This window comes from Trichosurus vulpecula, chromosome 3 (genome assembly GCF_011100635.1).
Source record: "Trichosurus vulpecula isolate mTriVul1 chromosome 3, mTriVul1.pri, whole genome shotgun sequence".
Lineage (NCBI taxonomy): Eukaryota > Metazoa > Chordata > Mammalia > Diprotodontia > Phalangeridae > Trichosurus > Trichosurus vulpecula.
The window spans coordinates 280,270,091-280,287,981 of record NC_050575.1 but is presented as its reverse complement, the minus strand read 5'-3'; the positions used below and the strand labels follow the sequence as shown (position 1 = coordinate 280,287,981).

Sequence of the window (17,891 nt, the reverse complement as noted above, 5' to 3'; positions counted from 1 at the left end):
CAAATGTTGAAATGTAAGTTATTTAATGAAATAAAATACTAGAATTCAGAATTATAAAGACCGTATCATGTGGTCAGAAAAAAAGATCTTTCCACAAGCCTGTACAGGACATTTCTTAGCCTTTATCGGTGCTGCCAAGCAAAACATAAACTATTCATTTTCAAGCAGTACTTTTCAAGGTATTCTGTAGATATTAATATAATTATTCATAACATTCATAGCTTGTCATTTGTAGTCTGACTTAAGGGCATACAACTTATCAATGAAGGAACACATGTAAAACATCCCTTATTACTAAACCATGTCACATTCTTTCTATTCCATGGTACTTATTAGACTGCAGATTCCATAATCCTCTTCTGAGTCCCTTCTGCATTTAATTCAGTTCAGTCTTAAGTAGTTAAAGAAACTGTTTTCAGTAGCAACTAATAACTACTGACCTACAGTGACACTGCCCTACAATAGGCTTGTCAGCCCTGAAAAAGTTGTACCAAAGAAGCTGATTAGGACTTCAAGAGGTTTGTAGCAAGAATCAATGGTTGGTCTGTGCTAATGCTGTGCTACCAGCACAGAAATGATAAAAGTGGAACACCATTAGTTATGCCTCATTAAGTTCCACAACCCTCCAAAAAAGAAATTTGTTTAGCCTGTCCAAAATCTAATGCAGTTTTAAGCTCTCTGTGTTGAATTTCATGGTACCTCAACAGCTTCAATAAAATAAAAAGAAAGTAAGAAAGCATTAACAGTTACATAAAATTTGAATTTCTGAAGCAAAGTGTTTTCTTTTCAAAAGACTTGAACCACACTTTCCTAAATTATAAATCCAAAGAAGTAGATCCTACATATTTTAAAATACATTTCAAACCACAAGAATCTTAAGTTTCTAGCTTCTCCCCCAAATTGGACATAAAATCTTTTTATATTAATATTACCTGTCAAATCTTGGTTGATGGAAAAGGGGAGTAGGGCCTCTCCATGAATCATGTGGTCTCATATCTATAAAATGGATGGAAAATTTAAAATGAAGATTTAAAAAGGGAACACAAACACAAGTCATTGCTAAAATGTATACTTTCAAATGATAGGGAAAAAACCCTAGGATATAGCAGGCACTGATAAAATCCAAATAAATACTTCAAGAATTGTAAAAAGTTACTCTTTACATTTGCATTTAATGTAACGGGCAAAATAAAATTATTTAAGCCTCCTGTTTTGGTCAAGGCTAGTTATTTCTGTTAATATGCAAAATAAGTGGAGAAAAAAAAGTTTAGTAATCTGAAATCCTCCCTTAGGCATGTGAAAGTGAAAAGAAAGCTGATTTACCTAGATATCATTGCATTAAGACCATAAAATCTCTCTTAAACACATGGCAGTAAAAAGCGAAGAAATTATAAAGACCACCCACTTTTCTATTGTTCTCTTGTAGTCAAACCCCAATGCTAATACAGAGATGTAGTAGCAACAACATTGCTTGAACAAGACACAATTAAATGACTGCTGTTCTTCTAAACAAATTGACCAGTAAACAGGATGAAAGAAACAACTAATCAATAGCTCCCTGGTCAGTTCACAGCACTCAGCAAATTGTGTATCAATCAAAAGCTTCAGTTTCAGTGACATCTTTGATGATCTTCAATGGCATTTAAGTGTGACCTAATTAAAACAGCTGGTTCCAGAAGTTGTCTAATGAGAGCATTGTGTTGATAGTTAACACCCTGCTAAAACTGGCAATATGCAACTGACAACAAGGCTTAACATAATGTATTCAGGCTCACATTTTAAGGAAAACAGAAGCTACAACTTAATATTTTCTCTTTCTCAAACCACATATGCAATATAGATATTAAGAAAACTAGAAATCTTTATCCCTTAAAAAAAAAGCCAAGGGATATCTCATCCTTTTTTGATATAGTGTTCTAGAAAGTAATGGAAAATGAAAAAAGACAACATGAGACAAAGGAGAGTGACAGCACAAGGCAGGTGCTTTTGCTTTCAAAGTATTCTCCCAGCTCACATTAATTTTCATCTTCAGCAGTTCTGCTACTTCTACCTTGGGCTTCTTTCCAATCAAAACACAACCTAAGCATGCCAGATTGTAAAGGGCTTTCTAAATGTGGACAAAATATACATCGTGGACCAGACTTGAGCAAAGCCAAATCTGAAGTTTTCATGTGTTAGATTTGGAACAGAAAGACAATGACTTTTTCTCCTTTCCTGTACCAAGTGAAGTAGAGCAAAATTTAATGCAATCACTAGATGTTTCTATTACTGAAACAAATCAGATTTTGGATTCCTGTCCTTTGTCATTTGTATTATTTAAAAATTAAATCCAAATTGGAACTTGAATAGTTAATAGGAGAGATTACCCCCTCTAACCTGAATTAAATATGGCATTCATTTAGTGACCAAAAGTAGAACATTAGTTCTCAAATAAAGGGAATTTCTTACCAGAAGAGAATAATGAAGAATAGTCAGTGTATTGTATGTATTAGAACACTTTTATTTGTGATGTTTTCCAATCTGCACAAATAAGCAGTGATACCCAAAATTTGAGTAGAAATCTAGAAAGTTAGTCACCACATATATGACAGGAAATAAGAATGAATGTGTGTGTGTGTGTGTGTGTGTATATCTCCACAATCTCTAAGCTTACATTTTTGAATCTCTAAAATTTCACAGGCAGCATCAGTAGAAAATGGTGATTAAATGATGCACAATTTTTAAAGCTTTTTAAAAAATAGCCACCATTTGACCAACATGGTTTCTCCCTATTGAAAACCTAAATAGGCATATTTATCTCAAGAAAATATATTATATTTAATGTTCTACCAATGGATCTGCAATGCATGTTCTAGTCTGGCCAAAAGTCTTCACTGAATAAACACCTGGGCCAATCTGTCAAGTCATAACTCTGTTCATAATAACATCTCTGGTATTAAGTATAAAGCTAAAGCTGTGATAGGTACCTAGACCAGGTGAATGGACTTTAGTGATGGAATATGTTACCATGAGAATTTTCCTTAAAAAGCTGAGATTGAAAAGGGAGGTCATTACACTTTTTTTGTACTCTAAAGTACCTAACTTAAGAAAAGAGTCTTATTAAAAATCTGTCAGTAAATTCATTAAATTGATACAGAACAAATTAAAATATTTTAAATTTATGCAGTACCCTTCTGCAAGATGCTAAGGAAATGAAAACTTTCCAACATATATTCATCTCATGACAGAAATGTTTATTAGTTTTGCTTCTTCTATGTCAGGATTTCTTAATGGTTTTTGTGTCATGGACCCCACCCCTCTGGCAGTCTTTTGAAGTCTATGGCAGACCCCTTCTCCTAATATTTTGAAATGCATAGTATTGGAAAAAAAAATTATATTGAAATTCTATTAAAGAATAATAACAAATTCAGGGACCTTAGGTTAAGAATCCCTGCTCTATGTAAATATTGTAAATACCAAAAGATTATTTACACAGAAATGCATTTTATTAAGTATTCTTATAAACAAAGATGATAGTAAGGAACGATTCACTGTTCCTAGAAGAACTGCTTATTTTGGAGTGCAAATATACATAATACAAATATTGACAAAAGACAAAAAGAAACATAGCTTGATGCCATTTTGACCCACATTATTAGTGTCTCTTCTACAGAAGTCACTGAACTCCTGTTGTCACCCTGGCAACATTCCCATTTACATTTAAGAATTCTGTGATTCTGGGGCAGCTAGGTGGCGCAGTGAGTAGAGCACCAGCCCTGGAGTCTGGAGGACCTGAGTTCAAATCCGGCCTCAGACACTTGACACATGTACTAGCTGTGTGACCTTGGGCAAGTCACTTAACCCCAACTGCCCTGCCAAAAAAAAAAAAAAAAGAATTCTGTGATTCATGTAGTCTTTTTGTATGTGTATGACAAAAAAAATAAATAAATAAAATGTTTATTTCTGGGGTATTTGTAAAAGCTTCCAGTGAGAGGCATAGTGGCCCAGGGAACTGAATGTTAGACTTGGAGATAATTTATGTTCAAATCTCACCTGAGATAATCACTAACCGTATGACTTGGGGAAGTTATGTAACCTTTCTTTCAGTCTCAATTTTGTCATTTGTAAAGATGAGAAGGGGGATGGAGGAGTTTGGACTAATATTACTTGTGTGCCAAGCACTGTTCTAAACACTGGGGACAAAAAGAGAGGAGAAGGGAGGGGAGCAGGAGGTCCTTGCTCTCAGGGATCTCACAATCTAATGGGAGACAACATGCAAATGACTATATACAGGTAAGATATATATGGGAGAAAACAGAGATAATCATGGAGGGATGGCAATGGCATTAAGATGGACGGGGCAAAGCTTCTTGTGCATAGGTGAATTTTAGCTAAGACTTGAAGAAAGCCAGAAGGCAGGAAGTGAAGATGAAGAAGGCATTCCAGGTATGGAGGAAAGCCAGTGAAAATGCTCAAAATCAGGAGACAAGAGTGTTGTATATGAGAACAGCAAGGAGGCTAGTAGCAAACTGGATTTCAGAGTAGATGAGAGTAGTAAGGTATAAGAAGATTAGAAAGGTAGGAAGGGGTTTGACTATGAAGGGCTTTGAATACCAGAGGATATTATATTTGATTATAGAGGTGATAGGGAAGCACTGAACAGGGAGGGGACATGGTCACACCTGTGCTTTACGAATATCAACTGGACAGCTGAGTAGAGAAAAGACTGGAGTGGGAAGAAACTTGAGGCAAAGAAATCAACCAGCAAATCATTTCTATATTTCTAGCAGGAGATGACGAGAACTGTACTACGGTAGTGGAAATGTCAGGAGAGAAACGGATATATACAAGAGAAGTTATGAAACCAAAATCAACAGGACTTGGCAACTGACTGAATATAGGGGATGGATGAGAAGATGAGCATGAGACATAGGTTGTGAGCTAGGGTGACTGGGAAGATGATGGGAGGATAATAGAGGAACTTAGGAAGAAAGGAAGCCTAAGAGGGAAAGACGAGTTCAGTTTTGGACATGTTACTTTTAAGATATCTACGGAACAGCTAGTTTGAGATGTCCAAAAGACAACTGGGGAAATGAGACTAAAAAGTCTTCAAAGAGATCAAGAAATAAGATATGACTAGTTAAGTGTATCTTGGAGTCATCAATATAGAGATAAATGATAACTGAATTCATGGTAGCCAATGAGATCACCAAGCAAAATAGTAGAGAGACAGAGGAGGACCAAAGAGAGAACCTTGGGAAAATCCAAGGTTAGTGGGTACAACCTGAATGAAGATCCAGAAAAGGAGACTGAAGTGTGGTCACACAAGTAGATGAGAACTCAGAGAAATCAGTGTCCCTTCTTGTTCAAAATTTGCAATCATAAGATATAGAATTTGGAATCTAGTCAATTTTTAAAGGCACATTTTAATGTAAAGAAAACCTTTCCACAATATACTGTATGAAATTAAAGTAAAAATTTTTAAAGGATACAAAAGGCAGGAGAAAATGCCATCTCCTACAAATATAATAAAATTGCAGAATAACACCAAACATTGTATATTTATTCAAACGTCTAATTGAAGGTTTTTAAATGTAAAGTTTTATTAAGTATAGCCTTCTCCACCCAATGGAGCAAGGGTTCTTAACATTTTTGATGTCACGGACCCTTCACCATCTGTAAAATCTATGAACTTCTCAGAATTTTTTTAAATGCATAAGAAAATAAAATACATAGGGTTAAAAAGAAAAATAATTATACTGAAATGCAATTATGAAAACTTTTTTTAATGTTCAGATTAATAACCCTTGCTCTAGACTACCTAAACAATTTGCCTTGATAAGGTTTTGATCAGTTAGAAAAGTTGTGTTACTTTCTGTCCTCCATCCCCCAACCTAAACGTGCCCTTTTCTTTGGGCTAAAACCAAATATAAATATTTTCAAACACAAAAACTTTTTCAAATTCACCAGAAAACATATAAAGGTTGTACTTAAAACATTCTGCCTCAGAATTATTAAGCATCTTTTTCTAATCCAAAAGAAAAAAAAAGGATAAAAGAAAATGACATGGCTACCTTTAATCAAATCTCTTTATGCAGCTCTGAGGAACATATACAGTCCTTAAGTATTCATAAGCAGAAATATCCAGTCTTATGAGTAATGAAGTAGAATTTAAAACAAACTTATTACCATTCATTTGTATGGCTTTGACAGAAGATCAATTTGAGAGGGAGAAAAAAACATGGTGAGACAGTGAATTGCACTTCAGAAAGGTTCAGACCGGAGAGGAAAAACGACAGTTAATATTTTCCTTTGGTTTTTTAAAAGTTAGGCATTTCCTAGCGCTATAAGGCTATATTCACCAAGGCCTCTTCAATAGCTTCTCAAGTGACAATTTACCTAATCAGTGTAGCAATCAAAGAAAAGATTTCATGTTTACTGATTGCATTAATCAAAAATCACTTTTCAAATGCAGTTAATTGACAAGTTTACTGACTTAAAATTAAAGTCACAAATCAGATACTGGAGATTGCAAAAACCAAATATGCCATTCACAATGAATACTAGAGACTGTACTTGACTCCAACAAGTTATCAGCACAGGGACAATTATTCATCAGCTGAAAATTGGCACATCAAAGTCAAAACAGAGAACAAAAGTAAGAAACACCCAGAGCAGCACTTGAAAAAGAGGTGGCAGCTTGATTGACCGAACTGGCCTCCTTGAGCACAATTTTATATGATCATATTAAAAAAAACCCTACAGCTATGATATTAAAGGTATTTTAAAAAGACTAATAAATCAGTATACATTTGAAATTTCTTAAGAATTATCTATAGTGCTGACAGAAGTTCTTATTACAGTTTAAACTATATAACTAGAAGAACTGGAGTAAACAGTAAAACACTATCTTTTTTGCATAAAGCACATCACTAATTTCCACATTTAAAATATGTAATTACTTTCAAACTAACTGTATTTATAAAGGAAGCTGCTTTTTCTATATGATGTCAAAAGCTAGGATGCCATTAAAATTGCATGGCTATTGGATCACAACAAACATGAACACAACTTACCCCAAAGAGTAAATTACAAATTGGGGAGTGGTGGGGAATGGGAAGAAATGAAGATGGGGTGTTAAAAGAATAAAGTAGACTTAAAAAGAATTTGTCAATGTTAGGAGTTACTGTGCTTTTAAAAATAGAAGTGTCATATACACTAACTAATCTAACACTAGCAAAATTAAGTTAGGATAAGTGGAAAATAAATCACATAGGAACAAAAAACCAATTTTACCAGTAAGTCCTGCCTCTGCCCTTGATAGCAATCTTGAGCCTTTGAATTATAGAGAAGATGCATACCTTTACTGGTAGAGGGAATTTACTCATTAAGGAGTTTCGTTACATAAATGAAATCACCAGCCCAGGTCCAGTCCCTATCACCATGGTTAAGGTAAGAATTAACCATATGAATGTACAAAAAAGATTCAGATAGTAACATTTATTTTGAGGTCCTTGTAATTAAGGAAAGTTATCTAATACTGAGAAATCACAAATCATTGAAGTTCCTTTCCTTATAATTAAGCACGTCTGGCTTTATTTAACTGCAAACAATGCAATGTTACACAGTAAAATACATAAGCAACAAAGTGTTAGACTTAAATGTCCACTGTGTCCCAGTATTTTATCTTCGGCTGGGGAACAACAGAATGATTTGTGGGATGATACGGCTACTTTTCATAAAAAGACGTAATGTGGCACAGGAGAGAGGGTGTTAGACTTGAAGTCAGGAGACTCCTGAGTTCACATCCCAGTTCTTACACTTACTAGTTGCATCACCATGGACAACCTCTGAGTCTCTCTGCTCATCTGTAAAATAGGGATAATAATACCTATAGTACCTACCTCATGGGATTGTAGGGAGGCTCCAATGAGATAACAGTAAAGGAGTTAATATTTTATATAGTGCTTTATGCATTGTAAAGCATTTTACATATCTCATTCAAATTAATTTATGTAAAGTACTTTGTAACCCTTAAAGAGCCAAATAAATGTCAATTACTACTTTGCTAATCTCTAAAAATTAGAGGTCTCCCTAAATACCTCTAGTTTTCTTTATAACTATTACCAAATAAACAGCAATTAATGTATCTAAACAGTTCTTGAACCTACAGTATTTTCAATTTATACATAATCAGTATAGCAAAGAAAAGATTTTGCTTAATAATTGCATTAATTAAAAATCACTTTTCAAATGCAGTTAATTGACAAGTTTACTGACTTAAAATTAAAGTCACAAATCAGATACTGAAGATGGCAAAAACCAAATATGCCATTCACAATGAATATTGGAGACTGTACTTAATTCCAACAAGTTATCTGCACAGGGACAACTTTGGATTCTAACTTTAAAATGATATTTCTAAAACACTAGAGTTCTCTTGCTCTGGCATCTGTTGAGTAAGTCGATAGTTAACTTGTTCCACAGTTTAAATAACATACCTTCTCTGCCTTTGTCTACAGATTGAAGTACCAATGTTTAAATTGTATTCGGACAGTGCAGGTACCCAGGTTGTTCCTGAGATTTGGTGACCAGATGTACCAAAACCACAGGTTTGAATCAGAAGTAGGGTAATGCTTTCTGTTTATCACTGCATCAATAGTACAAACATAATGGGCTGCCTTGCAGGAAAAGCATACATTGATGACTCCTATAATTCCTTCCCTAAATCAGGGCTCAACATCCCCTAGTTGGAATCATTTCCCCCTAAATGCATGACTTTGCATTTGTTCATATTGGCTTACTTGCTATTTTTCAGCACCCCTACATAACCTGTTGAGAAGGAGAAGTCATAAAAAAGCTAGGTTAGTGAAATGTGAGGAAAAACTTCCTAAATCTTAAAACTATCCCAAAATTAACAAGGTACAGGAAAAGCTTGGACTACTGGCCTCTAAAGGTACTTTCAAACTCTGAAGTTATGATTATTAAAAGTTTTAAGCTAGCTAAAGGGAAATATGTAGTAGTTTTATATATGTATAGGTGCACATGTATGTATGTACAATATCCTTATACATGGCTCACTGAATGACCAATGGTAACCCCCAAGCCTCTGTGACTCATTGTTTAGCTTTCAATGGCTTAGAATGAGTAAATAGCCATTGTTTTCTGTTCTGGCTAGAAACCCTAAAGGTCTTCCCCTCCCAAACTGATAGCTTATGATGCTAAATTCGGCCATCCTTTTCTCAATTCTTACCTAGCCCTCCATCACTCAGACAAACTAAGACCTGGGAAAGACCTAATTTTAAAAGACCAAGGTCACCCACTGCACCCTGGGTCATGGACAATCTTCTAAACTTTTGTCTTGCCACTGCACTTTGATGACTCTGGAGGAGGCAGAGAGGCTGACAACTTTGCACAGCTCTGTCTCACTTAAATCCAATTCAAACACAAGTCAAAATATCACCCTCATGATGTCATTGGTCTTCTCTGAGAATGAAGGACTAAAACAACAACATTCTCAAAATGTATATCTATATGACAGTAAGAGAAAATTAGAAAAGACATTAGGAAAACCTTATAAACAAAAGCATAATTATTTTGAAACACTGCAAGGGAGGTAGACAGTTCTTGTTTTACCTTACCTTACTTTACCTCTACATAAGGTGATTTTTATGTAATGAGAATTTGCCTGCAGATATGGGGAAAAGTAGAGAGGGAGGGAGGGAAAGAGTGATAAGCCTGTGGAGGGAGGGGGCTGGCACAAGATTCAAGGACCCATGGGGGGGCCAGGGACAGAGAAGCAAAAGCAGGAGGGGGAACACACAGGGTCCTGAGCCAGTCATATGGGCACCTGCCTAGAACTGAGAGGAAAAATACTCTGGGGACAGACATGTGAGAGCTGGATATGGACACAAACAGGAAAGGATGGACAACACTCAGGGGCTGAAGACCGAGATGCAAGACCTGAGAGTAGATACACACACAGTTTGGCAGAGCAGGGCAAGTATTTCCTCTCTTGGCAACAGAGGTCTCAAGCCGAGCCCTGATCCAGGGTGGTGGCCTCTGGCCTCTCTGTGTGTCCATTCCTCTGCTTTCACTTGGTTGTTTTTAAACATTTTTTTTTATTTTTTTTGGAGGGAAGGGTGAGGGAGGGGAAGACCACAGAGTGTGAAGGTGAGGGGCAGGAGTAGAAAGAGAGCATAGTACTGTAAAGTTAACAGGTGTTTTGGGAATGCAGATTTCTTACATAATTCTTTACGTAAAGTCAAATTTGCTTAATGTGAATTTATGTAAAAGTGAGAACTGTCTGTATTAGATATCCCTTATAGTATGAAAAAGTAGAAAATACTTTTGAGATGCTATGCATGAAAAAAAATCTTTTTGGTGTCCTCAGTACCTTGGTGTCCTCAGTACCTCAGGCATATAATTTAGATGAATCAATTTTTAAAATAAAGAAAATGACAAAATGACCTCTAAGGTCTTGCCTAACTCTAAAATCCTTTGATTCCAATAATAAAAATTTTCAGTACAATTTAAGACACAACTATTCATGTTGCTACTAGTCAGGTGCAATCATCACACAACTTTAATTAGTTTTTTAATTCTCCTGTTGCACAATGTACTTCTCTATCCCCACATTTTAATTTATATTCCCATTGTTTTCCACACTTCATATAATTTTTTATCCTGTTACATGCCATCATCCCAAATTTCTTTTTAAAAAGAAAAAAACCCACCTTTCACTATCTTTGTTACAATAATATGATTCCAAGTCACTCTCTTAGCTTATTTAATGACCTTATTATCATCTGTTTCTAAATCTCCTTCTCTACCCTTCTTGTCCAATTTTGAGACTTCAAAATTCAGGCTGCCAATACACCCCTGACCACATTAATTCATTTATGTTCTCAACTATAACAAAGTCCATCTCCACCCCCACTTTAGCCACATGTTAGTCATCTAACAGAATCGAATTAATTTCTAAAAGACTCAACTTAAAAATTCTACCTCCTCAGACCTTCAATCTGTCTCAAAGTATTCCTCTCTCTCACATAAACACCAGCTCTTGATCTTCATTAGGATCTTTACCTTTACATTTTCCCAGTAAGTCTATTCTGACTTTGCTTCCCTACCCACTTTTGATCCCATCATCTGTCACTTTAATGGTTCATTAGCCACATTTACCTCCTATTATACCTTATTTGGTTAATCTTTAATTCTGAGTACATCTGACTATCCATTTGAAAAAATTCTGTTCCATGACTAAGAAGCAAAAATAAATTGTTCATGTCACCTCTCAATTTTTTCTACACAACCCTAATTTGGCAATGACTACTTATCAATGTTCACAATATTCTAAACCTATCCCTCAAAATCTCAGCAGCACCCCAAATACCACACAACTACGCACACTTACAGCCAGAAGACCTAGATTAATCCACTTAAAAGACTGAAACCATTAGATGGGAACTCCCTCAACTTTCCTTTTCTACTCCTCAAAACTTCATTTTAAGTGACTTTGCAAGGTGACATTGAACTACGTAAGGCTATCACTAAGGAAGGCCGGAATAGTGATATGCAAGTCAGTAGATTATAGAAAAAAAAAGGTGGGATAATAATCTTTTTCTTTTCCATAATTGTGGTGATACTACGTGTCTGCTGCTCATTCTTCACATGGCTACTGCTTTAGTTTCGGAGCTCACTATAGAACAATAATAGCTTTTTAATTGATCTTCTTACATTCAGTCACTTCCTTCTTTAATCTATACTCAACACAACTGCAAAGGTAATCATCTGAAACTACGGGTACGTTATTCCTCTGCTCAAGAAGTTCCAGCAGCTCCCTCTCATTTCTAGGATTAAAACATAAACTCATGTTTGACTTTTAAAGCCTTTTATCGTCTGGCTCTAGCCTCCCTCTCCAATCCTCCTACATAGGCTCATCTCTTACTGGACATTCTAGGTAAACAAACCTCCTTGCTGATCTCCCTACTGACATTCCATATTCTGCCTCTGTCCAGGGTAGGCCTGAAATACACTCACTCTGTTTCCCACCACCAGAGCGTCTTTCAAAGCTTAGCTCAAGTGCCATCCTTTACAGGAATCCTTTTCTGATTCTATTCTCCTCGCTAGTTCCCTGCCTCAGAAATTACTTTGTATGTTTTGTATTTAATTTCCTGCATATTTGTTTTTTCTCCCCAAAGGAACATAAGCACCTTGAAGGAAGGGACTGTTTTGTTCTTGTTTGTACTTGTACTTGTATTGTATTGTATTCTATTTATACTTCCTGGCACAGCTGGTACTCAAAAAATGTAGGTTAAATTGAAGTGAATTTTCACTATCATCCCCTAAAGTCTACTCTTTCTTTCTAGCATGAAGGGCCTTTCTTTCTTCCTTTCTTCTTCTAGAGATCTTCAATCTTTTCTTCTCCATTACCCTCTTCTCATCTGCCTAGAAGAAGGCTATGGGTCACATCTGTTCTTAAAAAACAAACAAAAAAATCTCCCTTCAAACATTCTACACTTTATACCATTTCCTTCTTCCTCTTCATAATGAAAAGGTAGTTTAACTTAAGTAGTTATGTTTAAGTAGTTAAGTGGCATTTATATAGTGCTTTATAGTCTGCAAAGAATTTTACTTATCTCACTTGATCCTCACAACTCTGTGAGATAGGTGCTATTATTACCCCCATTTTATAGATGAGGAAACTATTAGCAACTATATTAATGATTGCTCCAAATCACTAATACTTTAATAAGAGAAATGCCTCACCCCTCAGAAAATTGGCAAAGAGTTCAAAAGATTGAAATAACTAATGTTAAAGGAGTCCTGGGAAGACAAGCATGCTAATACTCTGTTGGTGGAGCTATAAAATGAGCACGCATTCTGGAAAACAAGTTAGAAATAGCTAAAAAAAAAAAATTAACAAATCAACCATACGTTTTGACCTACCACTTTTATAATCCACAGAATTATGCTGGGTCCTCTCTGTGGTAAGATAGGTTCCTGAGTGATTTCGTATTATCTCTCTCAAAGAATCATAGGTTTCTTTATTTCTATCCTGCTATATGTCATTAGGTGAAAAAGCAGAAATACTCGGAGTTGTTATTTTCTAAGGTTTTGAAAAATAACTGTCACTAGACCTAGTCCAGGTCCTAAAATCCAAACTCATAATATTGCCCTAAATAAAAGCCCTTACACTTTCCTTCCTGCTGTGCCATGTGCTACTAAGTCAAATTAAATTTAAAATTATTTCCTGAAAAAGGAATATACATGGTATAGTTCTTCAAAATGAAAGGTATTTTCTAAATACTTTTCTCCATTCATCATGGTAGTCTCACCATTATTTTCATCTGCCTAAAATATTCTTAAACAAGTTTTATAAATACGCTGTTACCTTTTGAAGTTTGAGGATTCTTCCATGTTGAGATCCACCACACCATTTTTAGAGAAACATTTTTACAAGAAAAAAAATTTCAGTATGTGATTGAGCCCTTACTACTAGACCACAAGATATTCGAAGAATCCAATAGCAAGCTTCAGATTTGTAAAAGGTTGATAAGAGGGCCAAGAGGACCCCCTTTTAATGGGATTCCTTTCCCATCACATATTTTTGCTGTTGCAAAACAAGCGTAAAATATTTAAAATTCATCACACACACAGCCTCTTGGGAGTGCTTTTCTGAAGTACTGGTGAACCAGCATAAGGATTTTTAGAAACAGTGAAAAACCAGGGAACCCATGAAAGTGAACACAAGAATATTAAGAGGCCTAGGAAAAACACATGGGATCAAAGTTCAGTAAGGCTGTCAGGAATGGGGAAAAACAGAAATTTCTATTGTAGTGTATATGACATTTCTTAAAATGGCATTTTGATGAATATATCACAATGTGAAATCCAAAGAATAGTACAAATGAACTTCTTAATTCTTTATAGTAGCACCAACAATTTCTGCATATGAAAGCAATATAGTGCATTAAAAAGCTACAAGTGATTGAAAAACAGAACCAAAAAAAATTTAGTAGGACTATGGTTACCAATAGATGTCATGTACCAACTATATTATTTTCTATTGATAACAGGGAGAAAATTAAAACAACATCCTTGTGCTACCTCTAAAAATGCAAAAGCAGATTTTTATATTAAAAGCAAGAAGAAAAGCAAATTGAGTATAAACTTAATTAACAGTAACTATTATATATATAATAGTAAGTGCTAAAATTATTAAGACTACAAATACCAAGAATGGTAGCTGCAGAATAGGCCCTTAAAAATTTATGTCTAATATTAATAAATTTTGTTGGTACCAATTTGTCACCACTAAAGTAAAATTATCTTTGTAAAGAAAATTTGAAAAATCTTCCATTTAAAAATAAAATTGTAGAAGAAAAGTAATAACTTACTTGACATAAGCTTTGGAATCTGTGCTTGTCCTCTTACCACTGGCCTGTATAAATTTCCCTGGTAATTTCCAGGTGGTGCAGCATTGCTGTAAGGTCCACCTCCTGGACCTCTTGGCATGACGTGACTATAACGAGCAAAAAAATAATTTGAAATTAGCAAAATTTTCTTTTAAACATAAACGGTGACTGTGTCCAAATCACTTAACCTCTACAGACTTTAGTTTCCTCATCCATAAGAAGAGAGGAATGAGGCCAAGATGATCCCCAAGGTCATTTCTATTCTAAGTCTATGATCCTATGTTCTGATTATGAGTCTTATTGATTATTCTTCTACAATGTCTCTCACATCCATCCCCTTTTCTCCAACTCACACAACCAACAATAGCCCTCATCACCTTTCTCCTTGTCTATCAAAATAGCTTCCTAATTGGTCTCCCTGCCTCAAGTACCTCCCCCTCTCCAATCCATTTTCCACACAGTTGCCAGAGTGATCACACTAAAGTATAGATCTAATTATGTCACTCCCCTACTCAATAAACTCCAGTAGCTCCCTATCTATCTCAAGGGTCAAATACAAGCTCTTAAGAAATTACTCCAACCTAGCTTTCTAGCCTTATACAATATACCACTCCCCTTCATGTATTTTATCATCCAGCCAAAACGGCCTTTTTGAGGGTTGGTTGTTGTCCTTCATGCTGAAAAGAAGACTAAAATGATATCAACTATGTTGGGGTCAAAGGACAGAGTGTCCAACTGCGGCTGATCAGACCAAGGTCAGGCATAAATACTCCATATGAACATTTGGGGTGGAGATGTCTCTAAATTTGTGCATCTCATGTTTCTTTTGAGCTAATGCAACTCTGCTTTGCTTACACAGCACAATGCCATTTTTTTATTGTAGGCACACCATGCTGGGCAGTCCTGTGCCAGTGACTCCCATGTCTCACAACTGATTCCAAAGTTCTTCAGAGAGACCTTGAGAGTGACCCTGCATACTTCTTCTGATCTCTGAGTGAGCATTTGCCCTGTGTGAGCTCTCCGTAAACTAGTCTTTTAGGCAAACTTACATTTGGCATTTGAATGACTTGGCCAGCCCATTGAAGTTCAGTCCTCTGCAGTAGAGTTTGAATGCTTAGCAGTTAAGCTCAAAAAAGGACCTCGGTGTCTTGTACCTTACCTTGCCAGGTAATCTTCAGAATCTTCCTACCTATTAGTTTCCTAGCATGGTACTAATATACTGTCCAGATTTTACAGGTATGCAAAAATGAGGTCAGCACAATGGCTCTGCAGACTAGGGCTTCTTAAACATTTTTCACACATAACTCCTTTTCGTGTTTCAGCAGCATTCGTTGGCATTGTATGGCATGATGGCATGTGCAGAGCAAAATATGAATGCTGTGTGTTAAGAACCAAGGCAGCAGTGAAACTACACAATGCATCATGGGCAAGTGTTGCCAGAAAAACCTGATTCATTACACATTAGATTTTTAATTAATTTCTGGTCATTGCACATTTAGAAAACTTTTACTGTTGCCGAATTTTTTGCAAACCCATATGTAGCAGAGACCCAAAGTTTAAGAAGTGCTGCTATAGACCTTTAGTTTGGTAGGCAGCTTAATACCTCTTTGCTCCCACACCTTCCTTCAGAGCCTCCGAAACAGAGCTAGCTCTGTTAATGTGTGAGTCAATCTCATCATCTATGTGTATTTTCCTGGAAAGTATACTACCCAAGGTAAAAGAACACATCCCCAGCATTCAAAACTTCTCCATTTGCTGTAACTGAGAGTTCCATGTATGGTACAGTGCTGGGTGGCAAAGAACTTCTAGTTTCTTGGTGTTAATTGTCAGGCCAATTCAAAATTAGCACAAGTGGCAAAGAACTGACCCATACTCTGTTGCATCACATCCTCAAAGGCTGCACTGAGTGCACACTCATCTGTGAACAAAGTTATGCACCAATTCTTCCTTCACTTTAGTCTTGGCTTGTAGACTTTTCAAGGTGAATAATTTACCATCCGTTCAGCAGCTGACCTGGCTGCTATGTTTGTCCTCATTGAAGGCGTCTGACAACACTGCTGAAAACATCATGCTAAAAAGCAAGGGAGCAAGCACCCAGCCCTGCTTCACTCCATTGATGATGCTGGAGAAAGTGCAAGAGGACCATCCATGATTCAGAACCCATGCAAACATGCCATCATGGAACTAGTATATAATACCAATGAACTTCTCTGGGCAACCAAATTTTTACATGATCTTCCACAAGTCCTCATGACTGACAATATTATTGTTTGCAGACCTCTGTTAGGCACCTGGCATTTCTCCTGAAGTTGTTGGGCAGGAAATGCCATATTGACTATTCCTTGGCCCTTTCTGAAGTCACACTGGCTTTCAGATAGATGACCATCTTCCAGGTGAAGAATGAGCTTATTAGGGAGGACTCTGGCAAGAATTCTGCCGGCAATAACTAAGAGAGACATCCCCCCACCCCACCCCTACCCATTGTTAACTGTCACAGGACACTCATTTCCTTTTCTAAAGCTTTCTTGCTAATTCTTACATGACATTCCATCTCTTTTCCCTTTGTAAAGGCTGCCCCTTAACCCCATCCCCATGGCTGGAATGCTCTCTCTCCTTACCTCTGCCTACTGGAAAATTAGTTTCTTTCAAATCTCTGCTGAAGTGCCACCTTGTACATGAGGCCTTTCTTGGGATTACCCAACTGCTTCCTCTGGGCTCCCAACTTATCCTGTGTATTTAATTTGTACATATTTACATATATATGTTACCAAGCCCAATGTAAGCTCCTTGAAGACAGGAACTGTTATCTTTTGTCTTTGTATCCCGAGGGCCCAGCAGAGTGCCTAGCACATAATCTGTACTTAATCATTACTTTTTTAAAAACACTTTTATTTTTTGGAGGGAGGAAGGCAGGGCAATTGGGGTTAAGTGACTTGCCCAAGGTCACACAGCTAGTAAGTTTGTCAAGTGTCTAAGGCCGCATTTGAACTCAGGTCCTCCTGACTCCAGGACCAGTGCTCTACTCACTTCGCCACCTAGCTGCCCCACTTAATCATTACTTAATGGTTGATGAATTAAACACCTCTTAGTCACTTTCCTCTGTTCCCTTCCACTGGACTAATGAAGTCCATGAAGAATCCTCCTGGGACTGGGACTTCTCAGCTATTTATCTCCTGCATATAATGTATCGTTTTACACATAGAAGAGAGATGAAATGAATTAAAGTTACAAAATACTGCTGGAGTCTTTCAAAAGAATTTGCTTCTCTTTTATTCTAATCATAAAAAAACACAGCAAGATATTATAGTTTAACTCATTTTTTCAAAAGGTTAAGAAAAACCAGGCCAGATAAGCAAATTTTAAAATGTTTCACAGAAAAAACAATCAAAGAAACTGAAGAAATGAACATATTAATTTATAGTCTATTAAAGACTTAGATTGCATTCTGTCAATTTTCAAGGTTATTCTTAAAATGATTTGACTGCTGAGTAC

At 36.3% G+C, this 17,891-nt stretch overlaps 1 protein-coding gene across 1 annotated transcript in view; it reads right to left on the bottom strand.

The window, feature by feature from the left end:
* XRN2 (5'-3' exoribonuclease 2) overlaps window positions 1-17,891 on the bottom strand; it is a 103,307-nt gene that overhangs the window by 6,946 nt on the left and 78,470 nt on the right. The window contains exons 27-28 of the mRNA XM_036750531.1: window positions 14,382-14,506; window positions 933-996 (exon numbers count right to left, since the gene is read on the bottom strand). Coding sequence (XP_036606426.1) covers window positions 933-996; window positions 14,382-14,506 — 189 coding nt within the window. The remainder of the gene's footprint in view (window positions 1-932; window positions 997-14,381; window positions 14,507-17,891) is intronic.